The sequence below is a fragment of the Platalea leucorodia genome (assembly GCF_965183815.1).
Source record: "Platalea leucorodia genome assembly, chromosome: 8".
Taxonomy (NCBI): domain Eukaryota; kingdom Metazoa; phylum Chordata; class Aves; order Pelecaniformes; family Threskiornithidae; genus Platalea; species Platalea leucorodia.
Window position 1 is genome coordinate 35,114,723 of NC_138830.1, and position 26,401 is coordinate 35,141,123.

The window sequence follows — 26,401 nt, forward strand, 5'->3', positions numbered from 1 at the left end:
CTGGCGAAGGCGAGAAGCAAGTGACCTTTGGAAATGGCTAACCGATGGCAACTGAGGCCAAGATGGACAGCTGCACAGACACGCTCATGGCTCAGGAACCAGCTTGGGGCCAGGAGGGATGCTCTGGGGAAGATACGAGACCAATCTACAAGATCCCAATGCTGTAGAGGCACCTGGGGACCATTCAGGTTGGAGAGGACCCAGGAGGACTCTACTCCAAGCCCCATCAGGAGGAGCAAAGTCAGCAATGACTTCAGATCAGGTTGCCCAGGACTTGAACCAAACCTCAAAAACCTCCAGGGACTCCGCAGTCTCCCTGGCTCCCCGTTTCAATGCTTGATTGTCCTCACAGTGAATTCTTTGCCATCATGGCACCTCCCCTGTGTATGTGCTGTGCCTCTTGACCTTGGACTGCATACCCCCACCCCATCAACTACCCAACTGCATGACCAGAGCACATGCACCGTGTAGTGAAAACCCTCCCTGCATCTCTTAGCCATGTCCTTGCCCCCTCAGACCCACACAAAGGCCTTGCAGCCAATACATTCCCCAGCAGGGAAGCCAGTGGGGCTTTGGCAACCATTCCGGCAACCATCTCACCCACCATCCCCAGCCAGCTCCTTCTCTCCCACATCCCCTTCTTGGCCTGAGCCTTTTGCAGCTCGCTGCTCTCTCCACACCAGCAGCCGAGGCTTCAGGCCTGCCTGCAGGGAGCAAGGCTGGGCCAGGTGGGCCAAGGCCTCATAGCACTGCAGCATCATTCTGCCTACAGTGAGGAGGGGCTGGAGGGCCCTTACGGTCCCAGCCCCCTCGGTCGCCGCTCGGCCCCCCCGCCCGGCCCTGGCCAGCGCCGGAGCAGGCCTCCTATCCCAGCCCCGCAGCAGGGCTGACACTCCTAAAATGGCGGCTCCCTGCCCGCCTTCAGCGCGGCCTCGTCACGTGGCCGCCGTGCCCTGTCATTGCATCAGCCGGCGGGCGGCCCTCCCCTAAGGCCGGCCGAGGGGGGCGGGGCTGATCCAGAGCGACCGCCCCGGCAGCCAATCAGAAGCTGGCGAACAGCGTTGCGCCGGGGAGGGGTGGAGCGCAGCGGGCGCTGCGGCGGGGCCGGTGGTGCGGAGCGAGGGGCGGCGGCGGTCGGGGAGGTAGGGCCTGAGGGGCCGTCGCCGGGGCCTGGGGGGCCGCCGGCCTTCAGAGGTTGCCTCCACGGGCCGGCCGCCTCCTCTGGCCCGGCTGGGCACCCCCCCCCAGGGCCGGGGGGAGACGGCCTGGCAGGGCAGGCGGGCGGGGGGCCGGGGCGGGCAGCGGTGAGGGGCGGGAGGGTGGCGGTGCCGCTGGTCTCCTCAGCCAGGGCTGCGGGGCGGCCGCTGCCGGCTCTGCGCAGGGGTGCTGGGCACCCGCTGTGCCCTCGCCTCTACTTGGGCACTTGAGACCGGGTGGTGCCAGGGCAGAGGCCTTGCTCTGCCCGGGAGCCGCCGCTGCGCCGAGTCCTTCCCTCCTCGAGTCCCCTTCCCTCCTTCAGCGACTCGCTGGCCTTAGTCGTATGAGGAATTATCGTCCCCCTGCGCCGGAGCAGTCTGCTGGGAGCTTGGCTCTCTAGAAAACTGCATTGCGCTCCATAACCGCGGGGAAGCTTTATGTACCCCTTAGGGTATACAGGAGATGCTCACCTCCAGACTGTCACCTCCAAGTCACTGGTGTGCGTATGGTGATGCACTTCCTCACAGGGAAGGTTTCCAGGCATCCCTGGAGTTGACCCTGCTTTGAGCAGGGAGGGTGGATAAGGTGATATTCAGAGGTCATTTCCAAACTCAGCCGTTCTATGATCCTATGATTTAATCACCCTGAATGATTTTAGGTGTTAGCAATCCTCCCCCTCCCCTGTGTCCCTGGCAAGGCAGACATAACCTCTTAATAAGTTCGGTATCCAGGTGAACTTGGTATTTTAAAAATGCATGTTTTAAAAGAACAGATAACTTGAGCTCGAGCTCTAGAAATCGGGGAGGTTGGGGGAGAGGAAGTTTGGGGCAGACCAATGGGTAAACTGAGGAGTTGGTGAGAGTAGTTATGAATGTGGGGAAACCCTTTCAGGAGATGGAGGCAATGATCCTGATGTTATTGCTTGAGCTGACACCATGTAAGAGCCTTGTTTGTTGTTTCTTCAGACTGCACCAAGGCCTTTCCGCTTTCCCTTCTGCTTGCTTTGGACAGCTGTGATTTGCAGCTTCAAGATGGAAGTTACGCTAACAGCTAGCCAGATCCGGCAACGGTTTATTGACTTCTTCAAGGAAAACAAGCATACCTATGTGCACTCATCTTCTACAATCCCCCTGGATGACCCCACACTGCTCTTTGCTAATGCTGGTATGAATCAGGTAGGATTCCCACTCTGGTACTGTGGTCCTTATGAACATACCCTGTAGCAGTGGAAACATGTGAAGGTGTTTGCAGAGCTGTTTGTGTGGAAAATTGTTGTTGTTTTCTCCATCTTCCTTCTGGTCACAAAGAGGTGGTTGGTGTGTCCACTGGAGTCCTCTGCGCGCTGGCAAAGTTGGCAAGAGCACTGGGAGAGGATCCTGTGTCTGCTGGGCTGATTGTGCAGTGATGGGAGCACTGCCAGTCTCCCTTCCTTGACCCTTTGTACCACAGCTAGTCCTGGCACAAATGACTAACGGCATCTTTAAAGAGTGGTTGGGGCTGGGCTGCTGAAAGGGCTCTGCTGGAGATCAGCACACAGTTATCACTGACTTTTTTTCTGTCCAGCTGGGAATCTGGCTACTTCCAGTCACTTTGGAAGTCCTGGGGTTTGATAGGCTTCAGGAACATGTGCATGTGTGGGATTGCTAGGTTATAGGCAGTGCTGCAGCCTCCTCGCACGCAGGAGACAGCAGGCTGCTTGTTTCTGAAGGCTGCCTTGGGTACACCCAGGCTAGTGGTATTGTGACACAGATAACACTGTTGCTTGCAGCATTTGAAAACAGGCTTTTAGTGCTTTTCTTGATTGCCCTTTTTTCTTTCCTCTCAGTTCAAACCCATCTTCCTCAATACTATTGACCCCTCGCACCCACTCGCTAAACTGAACAGGGCTACCAACACTCAGAAGTGCATCCGAGCAGGGGGCAAGCACAATGACCTGGATGATGTCGGGAAAGATGTCTACCACCACACCTTCTTTGAGATGCTGGGGTCCTGGTCCTTTGGTGATTATTTCAAGGTAAAATAGGCTAGGTGCAGGTCTGAATCTTGCACAAAATTACCCATCTCTATGAACTCAGCAGAACAATTGCCAAGAGGAAGGAGAATATCTTGGCACAGAGTGGTTTCTTTGGAAGGTGTGTGTGGCTCCTTTGGAATAAATGAGCTTGGAAGCTGCCTGGACCCTGCAGAATGTTTTGAGATTAATTACTTAAGGTTTACAAAGCTGATTATATTAACTCTGCCAGTTTGGAGTCTTCAGGCAGAGGTTTTAGTGGCTGTCCTGGAGCTGTGGGGAGTTGCATGTGCTGTGCAGCTGTGATGGACCTCAAACAGGAGTGATTATAAAATAGCAACGTCCTTTCCCAAGTGTCTTGCTAGTGTAGGGTTCATTTTTGCAAAGGTGATGGTAAGAATACAGCATAACAGCAGAATTCAAAGGCTTTTTTGGGGCAGCAGACATGCTAGGAGTTAACTTGGCTGCACCTGGAAAGCAATATGAGATGTTTCTTGTGCCCTGTTCAGTGCATATACTGGTTCGCTTATTTCTTATGCCAAAAGTCTGAAAGTTGTTGTTGGTCTCTTTGCAGAGAGCTGCTGATAGCCAGTACTCTGCATGTGCAGGTGCTGCACATTGAAGAGAAACCATTTGCATTCACTTGCTGACCTTGTCTTTCCTTCTTCAGGAACTTGCTTGTAAACTGGCACTGGACCTTCTCACCAAGGAGTTCGGCATCCCTGCTGAAAGACTCTACGTCACTTACTTTGGTGGAAATGAGGCTGCAGGACTGCAACCAGACCTGGAGTGCAAGCAGATATGGTTGAATTTGGGGTAAGGCCTTTAAGTGAGCGAGGTGCATGTTTTGATGAGCAATAGTCATTCAGAGAAAGATGGCATGCATTATGCGGCAGAGCACATGCAACAGGAGGTTTTAACAAAATTGAAGTGTCACAAATAATGTTTGCAGGGTGGTGGAGCGGCAAAGCCAGAGGGAAGTACTGGTATTAGATAGAAGAGACTGAGAGCTTTTGTTTCAAAATCTCTTGTGTAAGCTTAAGAACATAAGAAGTGCCCCACGGGGTCAGATCAATGGTCTGTCCAGCCCAGTGTGCTGCCTCTGACAGCAGTTGAGAAGATGCTGTTTGGGGAAAGCAGGCATGCCTGACTGTGGCCTGCACTCTGTTTTCTTCCTCCCCTCCCAGCATCCACAGTCACTGGATTAGTTTGTTAGAGGGGGATCCATCTGTTCCCCTTAGCCTGTGTTTGGGGCCCTGCTCCTTCAGAGTATGTCTGATTCTGTTGTGAACCTGTTGGATTTTTCTAAATCTCAATCGTCATCTCCCACCCAGCCTTGTCCTCTCCAAACTGAAGAGTCCTACTCTTTTCTATACTCTCTTTGTAAGGCAGATGTTCCACCCCTATGTAGTTTTAGTTGCCCTCCTCTATGCATTTGCTACTTCTGCCTCACCCTCCTTCAGATGAAGAAGCGAGAACTGCACTCGACACTCAAGCTGTGGGTGGGCCAAAGCTTGATGTAGAAGTGAAATGATGCCTTTAATCTTGTGGCTGTAGTCCCCTCTGAAACCTGCCACTGACCCCGTGACACACCTCTATGCTGTGGGGCCAAACCTGCCTCACGTGTATTAAAGTCAGAGATCTGCCTGTCATCTCGCTGGTGGCTTTGCTGAGGTGTTCTGTAGCCCTCTGCCTCCATCTGGGCCCAGTGCCAGGTGCTGATGCTTGCTTGATCCTCCTCAGCAGGGAACCTGGGTGGTAGGATCTTATGTTGGTCTGGCTCAGGACCCTGACGATTCATTTGCTCGTCCAGGGAATTAGTGAGCTGAGATTCCTCTGGAATAGCCCTTGGCTGGGGGAATTCTTGCCTTGCTGCAAGTCTCTCTTGTTCAATAAGAGTTTCTTGTTACAGGCTGGCTGAGGGCAGGATTCTGCCTGGCAGTATGAAGGATAACTTCTGGGAAATGGGAGACACAGGCCCCTGTGGCCCTTGCAGCGAGATCCACTATGACCGGATCGGGGACAGAGATGCTTCCCACCTGGTCAATCAGGATGACCCCAACGTCCTGGAGATCTGGAACCTGGTGTTCATACAGTTCAACAGGTGAGCGAGACCTGCTTCCCTCCCCAGCCTGCTCCAGCTCAGCATGGGAGGTTGCTCAGACTGCGTACTCTTTTAACTGCCCCTGGCTTGCTCGCCATTCTGTCTTGTCCAGGAGCTGTGTGCTTTGTGATGCTCTGTCCCCTGACCCACCTGTACAGAAGAGGTCGGTCACACTGGCTTTGGGGACAGCCTTGGAAGTATTTTCTCAGTTCATCTGCCAGAAGTTCAGTAGGGAATAAGTGCCAGCCCGCACTTATGGGTCTAAGTTGTCATTGAGGGTCTTGTTAACTGTTTTATCGAAGTTGTCCTTTGCGTGGCTTGTGTATGAGCCCACGTCGTAAATCTGATGGAAAAAAATCTCATGGAGATGAGGAGAGGTTGCCCCTGCAGAACCTCCATCCATAACAGCTCATCTTTCTTTTTGTGGCTGGGCAGGGAAGCTGATGGGACACTGAAACCTCTTCCTAAAAAAAGTATTGATACTGGGATGGGCCTGGAGAGGCTGGTCTCTGTGCTGCAGAACAAGATGTCCAACTATGACACTGACCTTTTCCTTCCTTACTTCGAAGCCATCCAAAAGGTATGAACTGGGGAGTCTGGGTCTGGGCCTGACCCAGCTGCATCCATTCCCTGAACCCCTGGGGAGATGCGTGGGGCTGGTCGGACAGGGCGGTTATATCTGCAGGTCTCTGCTTTCCCAGCTGCTGCGAGCCCTGTGGGTTTGTACTTTGCTGAGGGTAGGAACGCAGGATGGCACAGTAATTACTGCCACGGGGCATGTTTCCAGGGAAAAACGTGGGACAGTGAGCAGTACAGCTTTCCCAGGTGTTCCCTGTGAACTGTCTTGATGGCACACTCCTTGGTTCTCTCCGAGCAGGAGATGCTCTGCTGTCCCATATGGCCAAAGGCCATCTTTTTGCCATGTGGTAGAGAGCACGTGGTGCTGCTGACCCAGAATCAGAGTTTGTCCTTCAGTTTCCCACCTGGAACATGCTGATCTGTAGAAAATCCCCTGAGAGAGGAGGTCTTTGCCATAAACCATGACAGTCACTTGCAGAACCAGTGTGCTGTTGCTGCATCTTCCTGGTGGGGGCCATGTTACCAGTGCTGGGAACTCTGTGTGCAAGTCCAAGCCTTTTTTTGCTCTGTGGAAGGGGCAGAGCTTCCTGGCTGCAGATCGTATTGGAAAATGCGGGGAAAATAGCCCAGGCTCCTGCTGCCTTGGAGAGGGATGAGGTGCAGAGCTCCAGAGTTGGAATTAGAGGGCTACCTTTCTTCGATGTCAAAGCCACTGGCTGGACACAGCCCATGTGTCCTTGTCTGTCTTCCTGCAGTGTGCTGGGAGCCTGGCTGTAGGGACTGTGCCCATGGTGACAGGCTTACTCCACGTGCAAGCACTGCTTTGTTACAGTGTTGTCTTTCTCTTGAGTATAGATAAAAACACCCTAAGAGAGGGAAGCTGGGACCCTCTCCCATGTGACAGAATTTGAAGTTTCTTGGCTGGGCAGGTTATGCCAGGCCAGAGTCTGTGGCTGCAGGCAGTGGGATGGGACAGGCTTCTGAGGCGCTTCCCTGTTGTTCTGCCATGTTGCTGCTCCCTGCTGTCCGTAATCGTCCCCTTTGCCCACCGCCTTCTCCTCTCTGCACAGGGCACGGGCGCCAGGCCATACATGGGGCGGGTTGGTGCTGAGGATGCTGATGGTATAGACATGGCCTACCGCGTGCTGGCTGACCATGCACGGACCATCACGCTGGCCCTTTCTGATGGGGGCAGACCTGACAACACTGGCAGAGGGTAAGAAGGGAGCTGCTGCAACGCTGCTGCTCCCATTCTGTTCAGCACGTCTTCCCTGAGGGGTCTGGGATTTCATGTGTCTCTGGGATGTCTTTGATTTCATCATTAAAGCAGTGGACAGCAGAGTGTTTGCTCAGTATATTTGACACTTGGATCCCTGTAGCAAGGTCTGCCCGAAAGGCCAAGATTGTGAGTACCAGTCCTGCTATGTCAGCCCCCAAAAAGGATCACAGTGGGCAGACAGGCACAAAACCCTGCTTGATGCAGTGCTGCTGTCAAAAAAACAGTGAAGTGTGGGCCGGGGGGCTGTGCTGCGGGTGCCGCTGGACTCACAGGACTGACTCTTAAGCACACAGTGAGTCTGGGTCACGGAGCTGGGGCCTGGCACCTCACCTCTGGCTTGCTGCTGGTGCAAACAGCTACCTGAGAGAAAATGTGGGGCAAGAACCCTGTGTTCTTGGTCCTCGGAGTGGGTGCTGGCAGGTGGATGCTGGTGGATCCCCTGAGAACAGCTCAGAGGTGTAATGTTTGCATGAGGGCCTCTGCTATTCCCTAGATACGTGCTGAGGCGGATTCTCCGACGGGCTGTGCGCTACTCCCATGAGAAGCTCAATGCCCCCAAGGGTTTCTTTGCTACTCTGGTTGATGTGGTGGTGCAGTCACTGGTAAGTTCTTGCCCCGCTCCAGCGTATCTGCTGAAGGCTTCCCCTGCTGACATGGGCAGATCTCCATGCTGAAGAACTAATCCTCTTGGGTCTGCAGGGAGATGCCTTTCCTGAGCTGAAGAAGGACCCAGATATGGTGAAGGACATTATAAATGAAGAAGAGGATCAGTTCCTGAAAACACTCAGCAGAGGACGTCGCATCCTGGACAGGAAGATCCAGAGCCTGGGAGACAGTAAAACCATCCCTGGTAAGGCTGTGACTTCTGTCTGGATGCACCAAAAGGCATGTTTTATCTGGGACCAAGTTAGGACTCAGCTGGGCTGGGAACGGAGAGATGACAGAAGGTGTGAGGGGACAGAGTTGGAGTCAAAAGACTTGCTGAGGGCTGGGCCACCCCTCTCTCCTCTGGCCTGTGTTCACTTGCTCAGGTTTCTAAGCTGCCCAGACACAACATGGTAGTGTGATCTCTGTGCTGTCAGTGAGGAGCCTTTTTGATGTTTGTGTACAGCAGACCTGTTCTCTGTCCTGCCATAGCGCCGAGCCAGTTGGGTGGGACAGAGCCACTTGGAGAGTGGGGAAGGGAGCGGAGTCTCATGGTACAGGAGTGCCAACTGCTCTGCTTTTTCTCTGAAGGTGATACTGCCTGGCTGCTGTATGACACCTACGGTTTTCCTGCGGATCTCACCGGGCTGATTGCAGAGGAGAAGGGCCTTGTTGTGGACATGGAGGGCTTTGAGGAAGAGCGGAAAAATGCACAGGTAGGTAACAGCTCCAGGGGGAGCTGGAATGAGAGTGGGCAGGGAGGATTCCCTTCCTGGTAGTTTGCAGTCATGAGTCCTTTCTTACCAGGCCTGCTCACACCCCACGTGCCCCAGTGCCCTGTGGGAAAGACCAGGGCATGGCACCGCAGTTGGTGTGGGACGTCTTTTCTGTGCAGCTGGGGCTGGTTTTGCTCACTAACACTGTGAGGCCCGGGGCCTCAAGCTCAGTCGTCAGACAGAGTTGGTGGAGTGCTGGGAGCAGCTCCCCACTGTCCTGTTCTGGATAGGGAAGTTCAGGACTTCCCTGTCTGAGGAGCAGTGTCCAGGCAGGTCTGCAGTTTGGGTGCCTCTTCCAACAGTTTGCTGCAGCAGCAGAGAGTGGCATCATCCAGCTGGCTGGATACTTGCTGGGTTGTTACTAGGTTGTTACTCCACGTAGGTTGTTACTTCAGCCCTTGCTGGGCTCAGGCCCGCTTTGTCTGCATGCTGGTAGTGCTGGAACAACCTGCTCTGAAGTCAGAAAAGATGGGAGCACTCCAGCTGTTGGCACACGGCTTCCCAGAGCAAAGCTCTGAACCAAGGAGCTCTCAGGGATGTGAGTGAGGTGTGCAACTCACCTGGCGTGCATGGGCCAGTGCTGAGGTGGGTTTTCTCAAACTTTGGCGCTTGTTGTTGGCAGCTCAAATCCCAAGGGAAGGGTGCCGGAGGGGAGGACCTCCTCATGCTGGACATCTATGCCATCGAAGAGCTAAGGGCCCGAGGGCTGGAGGTGACTGACGACTCGCCAAAATACAGCTATGCTTCAGATCAGAGCGGTGCCTATGGTATGAAAAAACCTCAAAATCATCCTCTGCTGCCAAACCTTTCCTGGCATGTGCCTCAACAAGATCCCCTCTGGGGTCACCTTTCCTGGGACATGGAGGTGGGAGTGAAAACATGCACAGGTGAATGGCCTGCTTGTAACAAATCAAGCAGGGAAAGAGAAGGGCAGACTGTTCAAGGACTGCTGTGCTCTTCAGGTTCATTGTTGCCAACTTAAGGGAATTCCTGTTCCCTGCAGCTTTGTGTCTCCACACTCCTATGATTGTGTTTCCTAGCTGCTCCTTTGCCAGTGGTGCAGGAGACTGCAGTTTCTGCTTGGTCTGTTAGAGGGTCCTTGGCCCATGTGCCCTGGCTCTTGATGCTAATTCTTTAATTTGTTGGAGATTCAGGAGGCCCCAGGCTTTTGTAGCAGCACACACGGCTGACTTTTACCGCATAGGTGTGGAAGGAGGTGACAGTCCCTGCCTTGGAGAGCACTGAACAAAATTCCCTCTTATCCAACTAACTATTCCCCTAGTTCTTTCTCCTTACCCCTTGCAAATGTAGCTGCCATGAGCTCCTGCAATAGCTGGGAGGTGTTGCTATGAAGTTCTGCTCCCATGTGGTGTCTACAAAGTTTTCCTGTTTTACTGACACTGCCTGTCATCCTGGTGACAGATTTTGGGAGCCTCGTGGCCACAGTGAAAGCCATCCGCAGGGAGAAGAAGTTTGTGGAGGAGGTATCCACTGGCCAGGAGTGTGGGATAGTGCTGGACCGGACCTGCTTCTACGCCGAGCAGGGTGGGCAGATCTATGATGAGGGCTACATGGTCAAGGATGACGACAGCAGGGAGGATGTGAGTGGGCCTGACCTTTTGCTAGACTCAATCTGACCCGGGGCCTGGGCAGGTATGTGCAGAGAAGGAGAAGCAAGCTCCAGCGATTTCCTGTCCATGGCAGGTATCGGGTGTTGCACACGTTTCCTTTTCGGGCGTGCAGCATGGCACAGATGTGCTGGAGTTTGCTTCTTGGGGAACTGAACTCTGTGCTGCAGTCAGGCTGTCACCAGAACATGGGTGCCTGTGGTGGTGGTGCTGGGATTGCTGTGCAGAAGGACAGTGCTTTCGAGCCATGATGGGGAGCTGAGGTGGGGAACAATTTCAGCTCTGCTGTGCCCCGTAACCATGCCCCACCTTCACTCTCTTCTCTGCTTTGTTGCCCTGTGTGCTGTGCTTGGGGACACTCAGCTTTGTCCTGTCGCACGCACCAGTCTGGCTCTCAGCTGAGACCTTTCCAGTTGCAGCTCAGACCTCTGGCTGGACTGTCTGTCTCCCCTTGGCCTCTTGCCCTGCTCACTGGGTGCATTACCCTCTTTGTACAGAAAACAGAATTCACGGTGAAGAATGTGCAGGTCCGAGGAGGCTATGTGCTTCACATAGGAACTCTATATGGAAGCTTGAAAGTAGGAGATCAGGTCCACCTGTCTATTGATGAGGTGAGTTAAGACATGGTATAACATGTCTCTTTTCCCTGGATTTTGTCTCCTTTCTTTCCACTGATGCCACTCGGGTGGCTTGAAGCTTGGGGCCTGCTCTCCCTGTGGCACACGATGCTGGGAAGCAATGTGGCCCTTCCTGCCTGGCTGACTCAAGGCCTCTCCTGCCTGGCAGCTGGCATTCTCCTACGCCCTGCAGATAATGCCCTGCTGGCTCAGAGCCACACTCACTGGGTTTTGCTGACCAGCAGCAGAAACACATTTTGGGTCATGGCTGGGAGGTGGAGCAGGTACGGTGCCCTGGTGTGCTGTGGATGACAGTGGAGAGCCTGGGCTGTCTGCCCTGCTCCAGACATTGCTCCAGTGGGCTCAGCCTGCTGAATGAATGCTGGGTTGAGCCTAGTCTGCAAAATGCATTCCCCTTTCCTATAGAGGCAGCACCTTTGGAACAAGAGGGAAGGCTCCCCTCTTGCAGTGCTTTCCCCTGTTGAGTGTCTGTGACCTTGTTTGTCCTTGGCCTCTCTCCAGATAGGCCTAGCAAGGAGACTGCCAGGGAAAAGCAATGCACAAATTTGGTGGGGAGTGTCCTGCTCCCTTAGCTGAGGCTCCAAGGCAGCAAGTGTGCCAAGTTGTTTCTGGTCTCCTGAGCTAGTTTAGGTTTGTGTTGGAGCAGCAGGTTAACCTCCCCTTCTGCTCTTGGAGGTGACCTTGGCTCCACAGCAGAGGACCCCATCTAACAATGGCTTCCTCCACCAGACTAGGCGAAGGCCAGTCATGAGCAACCACACGGCCACCCACATCCTCAACTTCGCCCTGCGCTCAGTGTTGGGGGAAGCTGACCAGAGAGGGTCGCTGGTTGCACCGGACAGGCTGCGGTTCGACTTCACAGCCAAGGGAGCCTTGTCTACCCAGGAAATCAAGAAAGTCGAAGGGATCGCCAACCAGATGATTGAGGAGGCAAAGGTGGGTATGGCTGATGGTTTGGATATACTCAGGAAAAAAAAATACCTCAAGTCAAGTTTTTGAATGATCTGGGGTGCTGGAAGTTTGGCTCAGTGGGAGTTTTCCAAGCTGCTGATGCAGTACTGTGCACAGATTGGCATCACAGAGGATTCCGAGTGGGGATGGCTGGACTTACAGCGTACACCCAGACCCCCAGTGACATGTCCTCAATGGCGAGAGAATTGCTCTGTGTGGTGTCAGCCCCGTGCCAGAACAGACCCTGGGAGGACCCTGTGCTCTGCTCAGGAGTCTGTGGTTAGAAACCATTCGAATGTGCAGGAGCACGGTGGGTCTGAGCAGGCAGTGGTATCAGGAATTTTGAAGATGGGGCATCTGTCAATGACTTTAGGATCCCTGCAGCTCAACAAGCCCCAGCGCAGGTGAGGCGTGTAACTCCCCTTTTAGGATCTTTCAGAGGAAGTCAGGATTCCCTGGGAATGCAGGCCTTCAGTTACAGCTGACAGGATCAGCTCTTATCTGCGTCCCTTTCTTCTCTTCTGCAGACTGTGTACGCCAAGGACTGCCCTCTCGCAGCAGCCAAAGCTATCCAAGGACTGCGGGCAGTTTTTGATGAGACCTACCCCGATCCTGTCCGTGTGGTCTCGATTGGAATCCCTGTGGAGGAGCTGCTGGCTGACCCCTCTGGCCCCACGGGCTCCGTCACTTCTGTTGAGTTCTGTGGAGGGACGTGAGTATCTGGAGAGGCCAGGGAAGGCAGCAGGGAGGCTGAAAAGGAGTCCCCAGGGAGCCTGAGTTGTGTTGTGAGCGCTGTGGGCATATGCTGGGTACAGCCAGGGCAGAGCTGGAGGTGGTGGTGATCATGATGCACCTTTGCATTCCCAGTCCTGAGTCAAGCTGCATTTCAAATCAGCCTTTGCAGGCAGGGACGCTGTCTGTATGCTGTCCCTGCCCCCACGCATAGTCTCTGACAGTGCTGGGAACATAGCCCTTGCCACCCTTTCCTTGCTCATTTGCTTTTAGCGGCTAGGTTGGGTTTTCTGCCTGTCCCCATGCTTGCTGCATCTCCCCAGCAGGGTGGTTTTCTTGTTTCCATGCTGATTCCTTCTGAGATAAGAGGTGAACTTCTAACTCTCTTGTTGTGGGTCTTTCTGGGTTCTTTCCAAAGGCACTTGCAGAACTCCAGCCACGCTGGCCCCTTTGTGATTGTTTCAGAAGAAGCAATTGCTAAAGGCATCCGGAGGATAGTTGCAGTCACTGGGGCCGAAGCTCGGAAGGTAAGGGGAGGCGGGAGAGATCCTGTGAAATCCATGCCCTGTGGGAAACCGTTGGCACGTGCATGCACAGGTATTCACCCTGTGCCAAGGAGCTTTTCGTTTATGTTTGCCTGGTATCCCTCAGCACCAGGGAGAATTGGCGTGAGTGCCTGAGGGACTTGTGGCTTGGACTCCAGCAACACAGTGCAGAGGAGGGTGCTGCTGTTAGCAAAGGCTGTGCTGGAGGCCCCTGGCTGTGCTGCAGCCAGAGGAGAGAGCTGGGAGGGAAGGGGGGGAAGTCTTGGCTGTAGCTGTTGTGTTAGAAAGGCCTAGGGTGGGTCCCCATGGTGGCTGTGGGTTTAGCTCAGCCTGCTTTGCAGAATGGGGTGCTGATGTAGAGCTCTCGGCAGGTGGTAAGATTGGCAGGAGAGCTGTGCAGTCTTAGAATCCAGTCCTCTGCTGCAGGAGGCAGGTGACCTGAGCTGGCCTGGGCTGGTGCTTCCTAGAGTGGGAGAAGGGGCTTGGTAAGGAGACAGTTTTCTCTTTTTGGAGGATCTTGGCATTCCTGCTGGCAAAGAAGAGTGGGCGCCTGTGTGCCAGCATCACGCTGTGATTATGGTCAAGTGCTGCCTGCTTTGGCTCTGCTGCTTCCCAAGGAGTTACTGAACTCCATCCTGGGGCTGCAATGTTCTTCACCCCTTCTCATGGTGGTGGCCAAGAGCCCAGCCTGCTAAATCTCCCTGCATGACTTAACTTGATTGTATTCTGCCAGGCCCTCAGGAAAGTTGACGGCCTCAGGAAACTGTTGTCAGCCCTGGAGGCCAAGGTGAAGGTCCAGACAGCTCCCAACAAGGATGTGCAGAAGGAGATCACGGATCTCAGTGAGGTGAGAATGGTAGCAGTGCTCTGCCTTCCCCAAGTGAGGGGGCTCTTGATTGCCAGCACTGGGTGGTATTAATAAGGCCCGAGTTCAGCTTCCTCCTCCTGTCTGAACAGAAGTCCTAGTCCTGTGTCCTGTGGGTGCTGCAGCCAGCAGCTCATGCCTGAGTTGTCGGGCACTGGGAGAGGAGGGGAGGTTCATGAGTGTGGTGCAGCATCCCCTGCCTCCTGCCATGGTCACTGGTACCTCTAACCCTCTCCACCCGCTCCTGTTTTGCAGACACTGGCCACTGCTGTTATCCCACAGTGGCAGAAAGACGAACTAAGAGAGGCTGTTAAAGCACTGAAGAAAGTTATGGATGACCTGGACCGAGCAAGCAAAGCTGACATCCAGAAACGAGTGAGCCCTAGGCGGGAATAAAGGACAGTGTGGGAGGGCTGTGGGGGGCTCCCCTGGGAGCTCTGCTTGTGTCCAGTGTGGAAGGGTGCTGAGCTATGGGGATGCCCCTCGCCCTGTTCAGCCTTCCAGCCTCTCCTGCTCCCTCCCAGGGCATGGCTACCTCCACGCCTGTTCCCTGGGGTGAAGCGCTGGCAGTGTGTCTTGGAAGTTGGGGTTCTCCTGCCTGGTGCTGCTGGGTGCATGGTATGGGCGGTGTGTGGTTCTTCCTCCTGGATCCCATTGGATTTTCCTAGAGGAGGAATCACGCACAGCACTGCTGCTGCCTTGCAGGCCACACACCCGCCTGCCAACACGTTTTGTTCGTGGCTGTGGAGGGTGGGGCTGCTCTGGGCTGGGCCATGGGTGTGTTGGGGCACCTTGGGGGCCTCTGTACCTGCAGGGAAGCTCTCCCCGGGTGGTTCTTGTGTCCGCAATGTGTGTGCTCTAGCATCTGACCGCTGTTGTCCTCAGGTGCTGGAGAAGACCAAGCAAGTCATTGAGAGTCATCCTAACCAGCCGTTGGTCATCATGGAAATGGAAAATGGAGCCTCAGCAAAGGTATGGGAAGGCCTGGTCTCCTTGACAACCTTCCCTGTGCCTGAGGAGCAGTTGGGTTGTCTCTGTTCACCTGGGGAGGCGGTGCTGTCTTACAGAGCTGTATTTCTTGCCACCTGCCAACCCTGAGCAGCGGCTAGTGAAGAGGGAGAGGACTACTGGCATACTCTCCGTGTCCCACCTCCTGAACTAACACATGGGTTTGCAGGGGTGGGGAGGGTCTTGACCATTTGCTGGGCTTCCAGACGTGGTGGTGGATAGGGACCCCAATAGAAATCATGTTGTGTCCCAGGTAAGACTCATCCAGGAGCAGTCACAACACTAAAATGCAGGCTTAAGGAGCTCTGAACAGCAACTCTGCCAAGCCACAGGAGTCGTGATGCTTGTGGCCGTTGCAGATCAGCTCTGGGAACAGTGTCCTGGGCTGCGTGCGTGGACAGGGCCAGGCCCGAGAGCTGCTCCCCAGTTCCTGAGCGCTGTCTGCTTCAGCAAGGTTCAAATTCTTCTCCAGCCAGGGCTAAAACTGCTCCTTCCCTCCTCCACACACAAGTTTCTTTCTGAGCGATTTCTGTTGTGAATAAAAGCTCCCTTGTGTGCGCTGTGCTGCAGTGCTGAGCCCAGCGAGTGCCAGGCAGCGGGGGCTGGCGGTGCCCTGAGGTTGGACCTCAAGTTTTAAATTTCCGCTCCGGGAGTCTTGGAGCTGATCCTGTTTACAGACGCCTGCTCGCTCTCTGTGGCCATCCCCATCTCCACGATGCCAGCGCTCCTGTTCACAGTGGGTGCCAACGCAGCGTTCTCCTTGGCAGAAGGGTGCATCCTGGGGGGATGGCGGTACCGGCAGCCTGGGGGCTGTATATTCCCTATCCAGCTAGAGCAGCACCGGTTTGCTGGCCGGAGGGCCCGCTCCCAGAGCTCTGTGCTGCATCGTAGTCTATGCAAGCAAAGGATGACAGTCTCCTTGGGAATAACGGGATGCGTGGCAGTCTGCCTGGTTTCTCCAGCATGCCTGCTGCGTCTGATAACCCTTGCAGCTTCTTCACGCTGCAGTTGAGTCCTCCTGACTCGCTGCAGCACAGCTGCTCCCTCCTGCTGGGAGCTCACATCGCAGGGCAGAGCATTTTCACCTCCAGCCAGTACACTCGGGCAAAGGTTCACTTGCTGTGGGGCTGAATGGCCACTAATTTTGCCAGTTGCCGGATAACTGAAGGTGGGGAAATAAAAGCAACTCCACTCCTGCCTCCTTGCAGCTGTGAGGGGACACAACCAGGGCTTGTGTCCCTTGCAAGGCTTCTGCATAGCCGGGGATGAGGATGGCTCGTGTTTGGGAGGAGCGCTGCAGGGTGCTGCTGTCTGGTTTAATGCAAGTCCAGATCGCTGAGGTCCCCGTAGGTGCTGCAGGGGCTGGAGCAGGGCTGGTTGTGAGCAGGGGGAAGATGTGCTGCCATGCCTTTGTCGTCCTACAGGCCCTGAACGAATCTCTGAAGCTCTTCAAGACGTACTCACCCCAGACTGCCGCCATGCTCTTTGCTGTAGATAACGAAGCTGGCAGAATCACCTGCCTGTGTCAAGTACCCCAGGTAACACCAAGACTCTGTGTCTGCCTTTCTGCGGATCTGCAGCCTCCAGGCAGTAACTATCTAACACTGCACAGCCAAAACTCATTTGGCTTGGCGAGAGCCATGACCCTTGTGCTTTGGGTTATCATCAGGCTGCAGCAGGGGGGAAGAGGCGTTGTCCTCTGCAGACGGGGAAGGGGGAAGAGCAAGGACTTAATGTGGTTGTTGGCATGGGGGCATGGGGGCAGGCAGTCTGGCCCTGGACTGCTGGCCTGGCTCTTCTCCAGGAGATGCCCCTGGAAGGGCTTTGTCCACCATGCTCCTGGGCCCCCCTCCCTCGCTGCCGGCTGGGTTGAGGTCGAACCGCTTTTTTTTTTTTTTTTTTGTTTCTTTTCCTACCCAGGAGGCAGCAAATAAGGGCCTGAAGGCCAGCCAGTGGGTGCAGGAGGTGTCTGGTTTGATGGACGGCAAAGGCGGTGGGAAGGACGTCTCCGCGCAGGCCACGGGCAAGAACGTGGGCTGCCTGCAGGAGGCCCTGAAACTGGCCACGGACTTTGCCAGGCTCCGGCTGGGGGAGCTGAAGAACTGACGGCGGGGGGCCACCGGCCCCCTTCTCCCCTCCTGCCCGTCCCCTGCCTGCTGCTGAGCCGCCGCCGCCGCCGTTCCCATGAATAAAGGCTGCCTGCCCTGCGCGCTGCCGCCTCGGCTCTGCTCACGGGGGCGGGCCGGCCTCGGCTCCTCCTTCTCCTGCCGCTGTTCTCCGCCGAGCATGCCGCTGGATCACCGCCGTGTGCGGGGCCCGGAGGAGTCGCAGCCGCCGGAGGTGTGGGCCGGGGGAGCCGGGGAGGAGGAGGAGGAAGATGCGGTACCGCGGGATCCCTGCGCCCTGCGCCCGCTCTTCGCCCGGGCCGGGCTGCTGAGCCAGGCGGAGGGCTCGGCCTACGTGGAGCTGGGCGGCGGCACCAAGGTCCTCTGCGCCGCCTGGGGCCCGCGGGAGGCGGCCGAGCCCGGCGCGCCGGCGGCGGGCGGCGGGCGGCTGCTCTGCGAGTTCCGCCGGGCCCCCTTCGCCGGCCGCGGGGCGCGGTGGCGGCCGGGCTCGGCGGCGGAGCGGGAGGCCGAGCGGGAGGCGGCGGCGGCGCTGAGGGAGGCGCTGGAACCGGCGGTGCGGCTGGCCCGCTACCCGCGGGCTCGGCTGGCCGTCAGCGCCCTGCTGCTGCAGGACGGTGGCTCCGCGCTGGCCGCCGCCATCAGCGCCGCTGGCCTGGCCCTGGCCGATGCCGGGGTGGAGATGTACGACTTGGCGGTGGGCTGTGCGCTGTGCCGGGCGCCCGGGCCCGCCGCCGCGTGGATGCTGCAGCCCGGGGAGCCCGAGGAGCGTCGCGCCGTCGCCCGGCTCACCGTGGCTCTTCTGCCAGCCCTCAACCAGGTGTCGGCGGTGCTGGGCGGCGGGCAGGGCAGCCCTCCCGATGCCTGGGCGCAGGCGCTGCGCCTCGGCCTCGACGGCTGCCACCGTCTCTACCCCGTGCTGCGGCAGAGCCTGCTGCGGGCTGCCCGACGCCGCGATGCTGCTGCTGCCACCACTGCCTGAGCGCCGATGATGCCCGGGTGCCGCTGTCTGCAGATGGGGTCGTCTCCCAGAGCCCATCCAAGCTGCTCTGGAGACCCCTGGAGCCTGCCTGATCCACACCTTATGCTGCTGGAGACACCCCGGAGCCTGCCCAAGGCAGTCCTTGCACTGCCAGAGACCCCCTGGAGCTGCCCACGCAGCTGGAGGCCCAAGAAACGCCCAAGGCCACAGTAGCCTGCCTCCTCCCCACCACTGGGATAGCCCCCAAAGCAGCCCCCACACTGCCCGAGCACCCCGGAGCCTGCCTGAGGAGCCCCTGTGTTGCTGGAGACCCCTTCCGAGCGGCCCCACGGGACCCAAGCAACCTCACATGCTGCCGGAGTCCCCCAAGAACAGCCTCCATGCTGCCTTAGCTGCCAGAACCTGCCTGCGCCAGCCCCACGCTGCCGGACCCTGCCTGAGACCTCCCCCCAAGCAGCTGCGTGCACTGCAGGACCCCACACCCCACCCCGGGGTGGCCCCAGCACCAGGGCTGAGACCCTCACACCGAGCTGCCCACCACGACCGTCTGTGCAGGCAGGGTCCAGGCAGCACTGGGCAGGAACCACGTCGTGGCACAGACTGCACATCCCTTGCACCTCCTGCCCAGGCAGTGCTTCAGGGTGGCAGAAATGTGTTTTGTTGTTTTTTTTTTTTTTCTTATAATAAATTGGGTTTTTCTGGTGAGTCTTCTGCTTGCATGGCTCTGCTGGGGCCTCTGCCAGCTGTGGGCAGAGAGGGAGGGATGCACGCGTGGTGACCAGCTGCCAGGCATCGGGGTCACCCCCCTCTGCTCTCGCTGTCCTTCCTCAAGGGGTGCGGAGGGAGCCGGGCGCTGCCTTGGGGTCTGGTTATTCCTGGGGATGGAGAGGAGCTGGTCCTGTCTGCCCAGCTGCACCATGCCAGGCTGGTAGGGAATATGCTGGGTAAAGGCAGTGATTAACATTTCCACTGAGAAACAGGGCAGAGCTGTGCTCCTCCTGCCTCTGGGTTGAGTTGTGGGGAAGGCAGCATCCTAGAAAGCCCCCAGAGCCTAGGGCTGTGTCAGGCAGCATGTAAAATTGGGTACAAAAGTTACACATGCGCTTCAGATGGTTAAAAACTGCATCAGAGTCGAATAACCAGAGAAAAGAAATACAAATTATTTTTCTTTCCAACGCAATACACTCTTTTACCAGAGCAAATTAGAAATACAGAACGAGTTCCTACCAGCGAGAGAAGGACGACCTAGAAATGAGGGACGCTGAACCGAGATGCAATGCTGGGGAGCACGGGGCGGGGGGACCGCCACTTCCTTGGGCGCAGGCGAGGAGCCCTGGCAAAGCTGCTCAGGGGAGTCCTGCTAACTGCAAACATGGTCCGTGGCCGAGAACAGCCCACGGTAAACCAGTAAGTTAAACCCAATTGTGAGCAGGGTGACTGGGAGCAATTGGGTTTGCATCACCCCGCCGCTGGCCCTGCAGCTGGCATCAGAGCTGGGCTCAGCACCACCCCCCATCCCAAAATCCCATGAAAGCCCCTCAGAGCTGTCTCAGGGTGGTCCCTCCTTCCCATGGCATCATGGGGGAATGCTGAGCAGCTCCAAAAGCCTTCCTGGGCTGTACCTGCACGTGCTGAACCTTGCTGAACCAATTCCTGGGGGGGTCTGAAGCATGGAGGCAGCAGGTGGGCTTGCAGGGCAGGGGAGGTTGGGATGCGACCCGTGCCATAGGGGCTGGGAGCCCCGGGGTGCTCTCTCTGTGCCCCACAGCACCCTATGGGTGGGGGAATGCTTGCACACAAGGCAGCTGGGATTTGGGATGCCCCTTTGGGATACAGTCCCTTTTTTTTTGCTCCTCCCCTCCCTCCCCCAGCCAAGTCTGCTTATCCCTAGGTCTAAAAACAGGAGGAAAAAGAAAACAAGCGCACTCGAACACAAAAGACTTCTCTTGCCACGGCTGGCCGATGTCTCACAGGGGTGGGATGCAGGGCTACCGGCGCTGGTGGCAGGGGATGGCCGTGCCGAGAGCGGGCACCTCGCATCGTGCGTGGCACTAGCTGGAAGCCGCAAAAGAAATACGAACACAAGACGGGAAGGGCTAGCCACGCGGGGAGGCCATGGCATCCCAGTCCGTCTACTGGCTCCCCTCGGGGTCCGACATGTGGTTTTTCACCTGCAAGGAGCAATGCACAGGGTGGTCGTCCTCTGATGTGTCTGGGCAGCAGGATCAAACCCAGCGCCCTACCTGGCACAGGGAGTCCTGGGGTCCTGCACCCAGCTGGGGGATGCAGGTGCAGGAGCAGCAGCTTTGATAAAAGGTATTTCTACTCCAAGGGGTTTTTTTGCAGCCTGTGCTGCTGGAGTAATGCATGCCCAGGGGTTTGCTAGGGGGGTGTCCCAGAGGCGCGGGCAGTTGCAGCCCTGGCACGCAGCTGGGACAGCTCAGGGCTCCCTAATGGAGCATCTCCTCTGCTCCGGGCATCCCCACCAGGACCCATGTGGGCAGCAAGCGGGGATGAATTTTAGGAAAGCAGAGAGACCAGCACAGGATCTGGCCCTCCTCTTACCGTCTCCTCCGTGTCTGTGCTCTCCTCTGTGCTGTCAATGTTGCGCAGGTCGCTGTGGCCGTCAGCTCCCATCCCCTCCTTCCCCCGGGGCTCCCGTGACCCCTCTCCTGCTGGGGATGGCGACTCTGCCCCTGTCTCTACCCTCTTCTTCTCACTCTCCTTGGACCCTGCAAGGACAGAGATGATAGCAGAAATTTGGGGTACCTGTGCAAACATCAGGCCTGTCCTCACAGGGTCCCCTTGTGCCAAAGGGCCAGACTCTGCCCTGCCAGCCCGGGGAAGGGGGAGGACACAGGGAATTTGCCCAGCTGGCTCTGGATGCTCAGCTCCCTCCTGGGCTCCCCTTACACCCGGCTTGGGGTCCAGGCTCGCATGTACCCACAGGCTGCCCAGCACGGACACGTGGGTGTCAGAGGGTCTATGGTCCTCACCCGCAAGACGCTCTCTCCGCTGGTCCATGCGGTCCAGGCTCTCCAGCAGACTGTCCACCTGCGCCTTGATCTGGCTCAGCTCCCCCTTGATGGAGTGCAGCTCTTCGGCCCGCACTGCAGGGAGAGGAGCCATTAGGATCCAGCCTGCCTGGAGCCAGAGGAACACGCTGTCCTGGGCAGCCACCTCCGGAACATCCTCCTCTCTGGAGCATCCTCCCCACTGGGCATCCTCAGGGAATGGGGACGGGTCCAGGGGACAGCCACCAGCCCAGCACAGTCCAGGCTGTGTCTGCTGGAGCTGCAGACTTGTAGCAACAGGGTGAGCACTGAGAGGGACCTTCGGGCATCGGCACTGCTCTAACGCACTGAGATGCAAGGGCCAAGCCTCCTCTTCCTCCCAGCCCCATTGCACTTACACTTTGTCCGTCCTGCTGTGGAGCTGGTGCTGCTCCTTGCCCCGGGCTGGGGGGTCAGGCTGCTTTTGCTTCCTGTTCCCACATGAGTTCGTCTGGCCTTGACGGGGATGCGGTTAATGAGGGGGGGGATCTTCTGGTACTCGTATACCCTGCAAGGGCACAAGAGCACAGCGGCGTAAGCGCGGCCCCGGAGGTGCAGCAGCAGCAGCCCCTACCAGCCAGGAGAGCATCTCTTGGGTTCCCTCCGTGGTGAAGGACCACCAACCCAGGCATTGCCCAGCCCATGCACTGCCCCTGCCCCATGAACCCCATCCCCAAGGTCCCCCGCCCAGGAAAGCTGCGGCATGCATGTCCCTCAAAGGGGTCAACACCACCGAGCCTCTCCCAGAGGCAAGGGGACGGATGCCCAGGGACACCCTGCTTTTCGCCTTTGGCAGAGGCACAACCACATGTGAAACCCACGTGTGCTCAGCCCACCCTCTCCCGGGATGCTGCGCTCACCGGTACGGGAAGTCGTCCCTGTAGAGATCATAGTCCAGGTCGCAGTTACTGCTGCAGGAGAGGGAGAGAGAACAAGTCACCCGCTCTGCAGGGCCACAGACGCCATGGAGCAGCCACGGCTGGGCATAGCAGGGCACCCACCCAGCGTCCATCCCCAACCCCAGGGAGCAGGAGGCATCCCGGAGGGTACCATGCAAGCTGTCTGGGCTGCAGCACAGCCCGGGGAGGTGGCTGTGCCCTGGCAGGGACTTGCCCTGGAGCCAAGCAAGGGTGTTGAGGGGGATGCAGAGGGCCCCCGTGGCAGCATCAGCAGGCTCTGCTCTCAGGAAGCTGCATTTAGAGCGCCCTGATGTTAAATTTCATGGTCCCTGGCTCCGCGTGCACGCTGCTGGCTCATTCGGCTCCAAATTAAGAAGCAATCTGTCAATGGATCGCCTCCAATGCAGGCAGCCGACGTGCCGGTAATAAATCATGTGCTGTGGACCAGGAGCAGGGAGGAGGAGGAGGAAGAAAGATGCTGAAGCTCATTTTGCTGCTTCAGCTCTTGTGGAGTCAGGGAGCGTAGGATTAAGCCTAACCCGAGGGGAGACAAAGCCGTGCTCAGAGCATCGCTGGGAGCAGGGAGCCTTCCCCAGCCACCCTGCTGGGAACGGAGGGACAAGAACAATGTCCCCCAGGGCTCCAGATTTTGCTGCAGATGAGCCTGTTGCCGTGGGACCAATGCTGGAGTTCGGTGAGAGCTGAAGGTCTGCTGGGGGGGGGATAACGGGCAACCTGGGTTTGCCCAGCCCAGGAGGCAGTTTGGAGTCCATCACGGGGTAAAGGCACCTGCAGCCCTGCTGCCACCCTACCTTTGGGTGGGATTAGTCAAGAATAATCCTCACGGGATGCAGCCTGCAAGCGCCAGCCCTCCTGCTAAGGGCGAGCTGGCAGCCCCGGGGTGCCAGGACCCGCCTGCTCCTGTTCTTTGCACCTGGGCATATTTTGGGAGCTTTCAGTCCAGCCTTGCTGCCTTCCAAGTTTCTATCGCTGTGACAGGGCGGCGAGTCCTTCACATCCCCACCTCCCGCCTGTCACCCAGGGAGGAAGGTCACAACCTGCCTTGGGGAGGAGGGGAACGGGTAGCGGGAGAGGAGTCCCAAGCCACGTACGGGGCACAGGGAAGGTGCCAGGTCTGACAGCTGCTGCTGCCCGGAGCCACTGCCGAGAGGGACGGGGATGTCACAGGCTGCCTCCTGCCATGGGAGCACCAGTGGATCCCCAGGAGACCTGATCTTGGGGCCTGGCAGCCAGCTAGGGACACAGCAAGGGTTTTCCTGGCTCAGCTCTGCTCAGAGCATCCCCTGGGAAGAGTAAAAGTGGCGGCTGCCACGCTCCAGCGGCCCAAGGGGGCTGCCGGTCCCTGCCCTGCCAGGCTGCATCCCTCCGGCGCCATGGCAACTGGCAGAGCAATTAGTTCAATCAGGGCATTTGCAAAAAGCTCTCTAACGAGACAGACGGAGCCCAGCTCCGGTGCCCTCTTCACCACATGCCTGCAGAGCCAGGGAGCCAAAAACATGCGGGGATGGGGATCTGCTCTTGTGCCACCATCACCATCATCTGCTGCCATCGTCAGGGCCATCACCACCCCTGTGTGCCTCTGCAGGGGTGTCTGTCCCCCGAGGAACAGCATTTAAAGGCCAGAATTGCAACCAACATCGACATCTGTAACAGGCGTGGAGACCATGGGGCTCTGCTCTTCTCCCAGCACCTTCAGATGGGGAAGGGGGATCTCCACACCCCACCGGCAACACACACCGGGCACGACCCAGCGAGGACTCCAGCTGCCACCTGTACAGCCCGGTGATGCTCCGAGAGCCCCATCGGGATGGGGCAGGGACATCGCACGGACCCGTGTCCACCACTGTGGGCAGGCAGCTGGAATAGTCGGAGGCGCGAGCAATGGAGAGCAGGGGGAGGAAGATGAGCCAGGCATGGGACAGTCCCCTGCCCGAGCCACCCCACCCGGCGCAGCCCCAGCCCCACGTGCCGGCACTCACTGGTACAGGCTGCTGCTGTGCTGCCGCTTCTGGCCCAGCCTGGCCCGGCTTGGCTTGGGTTCCCTGGCCATGTCCAAGTCTGAGGGGAGATAGAGGAGGACAAGGAGTGCTGGGAAGAAAAGGGGATGCCAACAGGCTACCCCACGCAGACGTGTCTCCAGCAGCAGCTTCCCAGGGGCTCCCGGCCACACTCCTCTCCCGGCTGGAGGCATCCCACTCCAGAGCATCCACAGGATGAGCCCGAGGCCGGCAGCTCTCTCTAGATTTAAGCTTTAGGAGAAGGACAGGAGCAGCCCAGGGTTGTGCCGGCACACAGAGTGGCTCCGGCTGTCCCTGCAGCAGCCCCTTCTCCTCAGGAGCCTGCCCCCAGCTAAGGCTGGGCAGGCTCCAATTAGGGTGGCAGAAAGCACCTCTGACAATGAGGGTAATTAACCCCCAGAGACATTTCCCACCACCACAGTGAATCTGCCTTTGCTATCACTCCTGCTAGGCAGTTGGGCCATTTTTCGGAGAGCCCCAGGCCAGCAGAATGCCAGCAAGTGCTGCCCATCATGGATGGGCGCCGGGGATGGGGGAAGCCCTGCACCCAGCCGCTTCATGCTCCTGAAGGCTGCCGAGATGCATGCGATGCCGAGATGCAGGGTGGAGATGCCTCTGGATGCAGAGCTCGGCAATACCACGTTACACCTCCCTGGTGATGCTCTTCACCCCTTCTTTAAGATTTCACAGCCAACGTCAATATAAAAGCTGGCTTGAATCTGTTTTCTCAGTATACGTTTAAGAGCCACTGATGCAAAGCTTTACCAACATCTCCATATATTTAATTTTGTAATTTTGGGGGGCTCCAAAACCTCTCTGGCCCCAGGGGTAGGAGCCAGTGGGTGAGATGTTGAGGACTTCCTCTTGCATGCTCCCCCTTGGCCATGGTAAGAGTGACCAGCTGTCCCACAGGTGACATTGTGGATGCCACTGCACTGGGGAACCCCGAGCTGAAGCTTCCCGAGTCCTCTGTGAACACATCAGCTCATCAGAGAGGTCTAGACCTCCCCAGGAGCGTGGACACTGGGCACAGGTCCCCTCCAGCCCTGTATCCACTGGAGCAAGGTCCCTCCATCCCTGAAGAGGTGAGGGCTTCTGAGCAAGATCCGAGCAGAAGGAAACTGGCACTTGTTTGCTTTCCAGGCTGTCACCTTGTGTGACGAAGTCTGCAGGCTTGCTCTGATCTCAGGGTGAGCTGGGGAAGGTGCTCCGCTCATCCTGCACGTTGGGTAACGCTGACACCCATTTTCTGTGGGTGCAGCCAGCATCCCTGGGGATGGCTGAGCTCACCGCACAGGGACAGAGCCCACCATTGACATCCCTCTCTCCAGCCCATCACACCTGCCCAGCAGAGCCACCCTCACCAGCAGGACGGAGACCTCAGCACCCCAACCAGGGACCCCAGCCATGGCCAGGCACCCTGTCACAGGCCGCCTGCACCAAGGGGACTGTCCTGCTGGGGCAGGGGACCCGGGCCAGCAGGGCTCCATCACCCGGGGGCCATCGGCCCTGTGCCTGGGCTCCCTTCCCTGTGATGGCGGTAGGGGCATCCCAGTACTGGGAGAACATCCCTGTCCTGGGGGTAATGGTATGAGGCGGGGATCCTGGTATAGGGGGGTACTGGCATGGGGGGCATCCCAGTACTGGGACAACATCCCTGTCCTGGAGGGAAATGGTGTGGGGAGCATCCCAGTACTGGGAGAACATCCCTGTCCTGGGGGTAATGGTGTGGGGAGCATCCCAGTACTGGGAGGACATCCCTGTCCTGGGGGTAATGGTATGGGGGGGCATCCTGGTGCTGGAAGGACATCCCTGTCCTGGAGCAGGTAACGGTATGGGGAGGACCAGGCATCCCAGTACCAGGAGGACGTCCCAGCACTGGGGAGGGACAGGTACGGGGGTGGGGGGCAGCACCGGGAGGTGGACCTGCCCGGGGTGGAAGGCCACGTACGTGCACCGGCAGGCTGGCTGCGGGGGGCACCCCTGCCCCGGGCAGGGCTGCCGGTGCCCAGCGAGCATCCCGGTGCCAGAGCATCTAACCGGGCGGGGAGGCGGTGGGAAGAGGCCCGCTCCCGGAGGGGACACCCGGGGGGGAGAGAGGGCCGGACCCGGGTCGGTACTCACATCTCCAGCCCGCGTCCCCGCCGCTGAAGAGCGTCATCCCCCCGCGGCCCCGGCGGCCCCGGCCCCGCAGCCGCCGCTCCGGCCCCAGCGCCGCCACCGGGCCCTACCACCGCCGGCCGGGAAGGGGGGACCGCGGGCCGCACCACCGCGGCACGGGGAGAGGGGGGGCGACCACGCCCCGCCCCGCCCGCCCCCCGCCCCGGGCGCAGCCCTGCTTTATTGC

General features: G+C 57.9%; 3 protein-coding genes across 4 annotated transcripts; 2 read left to right on the top strand and 1 right to left on the bottom strand.

The window, feature by feature from the left end:
• Nucleotides 1-1,084: 1,084 nt before the first annotated feature.
• On the top strand, nt 1,085-17,167 carry AARS1 (alanyl-tRNA synthetase 1). Of its 2 annotated transcripts, none has more exons than XM_082319116.1 (21): nt 1,085-1,142; nt 2,163-2,372; nt 3,023-3,211; nt 3,879-4,024; nt 5,121-5,312; nt 5,748-5,892; nt 6,962-7,107; nt 7,664-7,772; nt 7,870-8,020; nt 8,407-8,531; nt 9,214-9,358; nt 10,014-10,192; nt 10,717-10,830; nt 11,587-11,793; nt 12,336-12,520; nt 12,959-13,067; nt 13,819-13,932; nt 14,206-14,325; nt 14,836-14,922; nt 16,383-16,496; nt 16,879-17,167. In XM_082319116.1, the coding sequence occupies exons 2-21, from the start codon at nt 2,229-2,231 to the stop codon at nt 17,062-17,064; spliced, it is 2,907 nt and encodes a 968-aa protein (XP_082175242.1). In that variant the 5' UTR covers nt 1,085-1,142; nt 2,163-2,228; the 3' UTR covers nt 17,065-17,167. The 2 variants fall into 2 exon arrangements, with proteins under 2 accessions (XP_082175242.1, XP_082175243.1); XM_082319117.1 differs by having other exon boundaries at nt 1,130-1,142; nt 2,209-2,372.
• Nucleotides 17,143-18,757, top strand: EXOSC6 (exosome component 6; the record flags this gene model as incomplete). The annotated part of the gene is made up of 1 exon (XM_082319118.1): nt 17,143-18,757. The coding sequence occupies one exon, from the start codon at nt 17,143-17,145 to the stop codon at nt 18,061-18,063; it is 921 nt and encodes a 306-aa protein (XP_082175244.1). The 3' UTR covers nt 18,064-18,757.
• A 1,438-nt stretch (nt 18,758-20,195) lies between these two features.
• On the bottom strand, nt 20,196-26,215 carry LOC309594649 (RNA-binding Raly-like protein; the record flags this gene model as incomplete). The annotated part of the gene is made up of 7 exons (XM_082320851.1): nt 20,196-20,234; nt 20,629-20,795; nt 21,060-21,173; nt 21,476-21,624; nt 21,977-22,027; nt 24,016-24,094; nt 26,179-26,215. 7 exons carry the CDS (start codon nt 26,213-26,215, stop codon nt 20,196-20,198), a joined length of 636 nt encoding a protein of 211 aa, XP_082176977.1.
• Between the last annotated feature and the right edge of the window lie 186 nt (nt 26,216-26,401).

Excerpts from the sequence above, each read along its gene's own strand:
- AARS1 (XM_082319116.1), top strand. The coding sequence starts at position 2,229 with ATGGAAGTTACGCTAACAGCTAGCCAGATCCGGCAACGGTTTATTGAC. Across the intron at positions 5,893-6,961 it reads ACTTCGAAGCCATCCAAAAG|GGCACGGGCGCCAGGCCATA; the intron begins GTATGAACTGGG and ends CTCTCTGCACAG. Across the intron at positions 8,021-8,406 it reads AGACAGTAAAACCATCCCTG|GTGATACTGCCTGGCTGCTG; the intron begins GTAAGGCTGTGA and ends TTTTCTCTGAAG.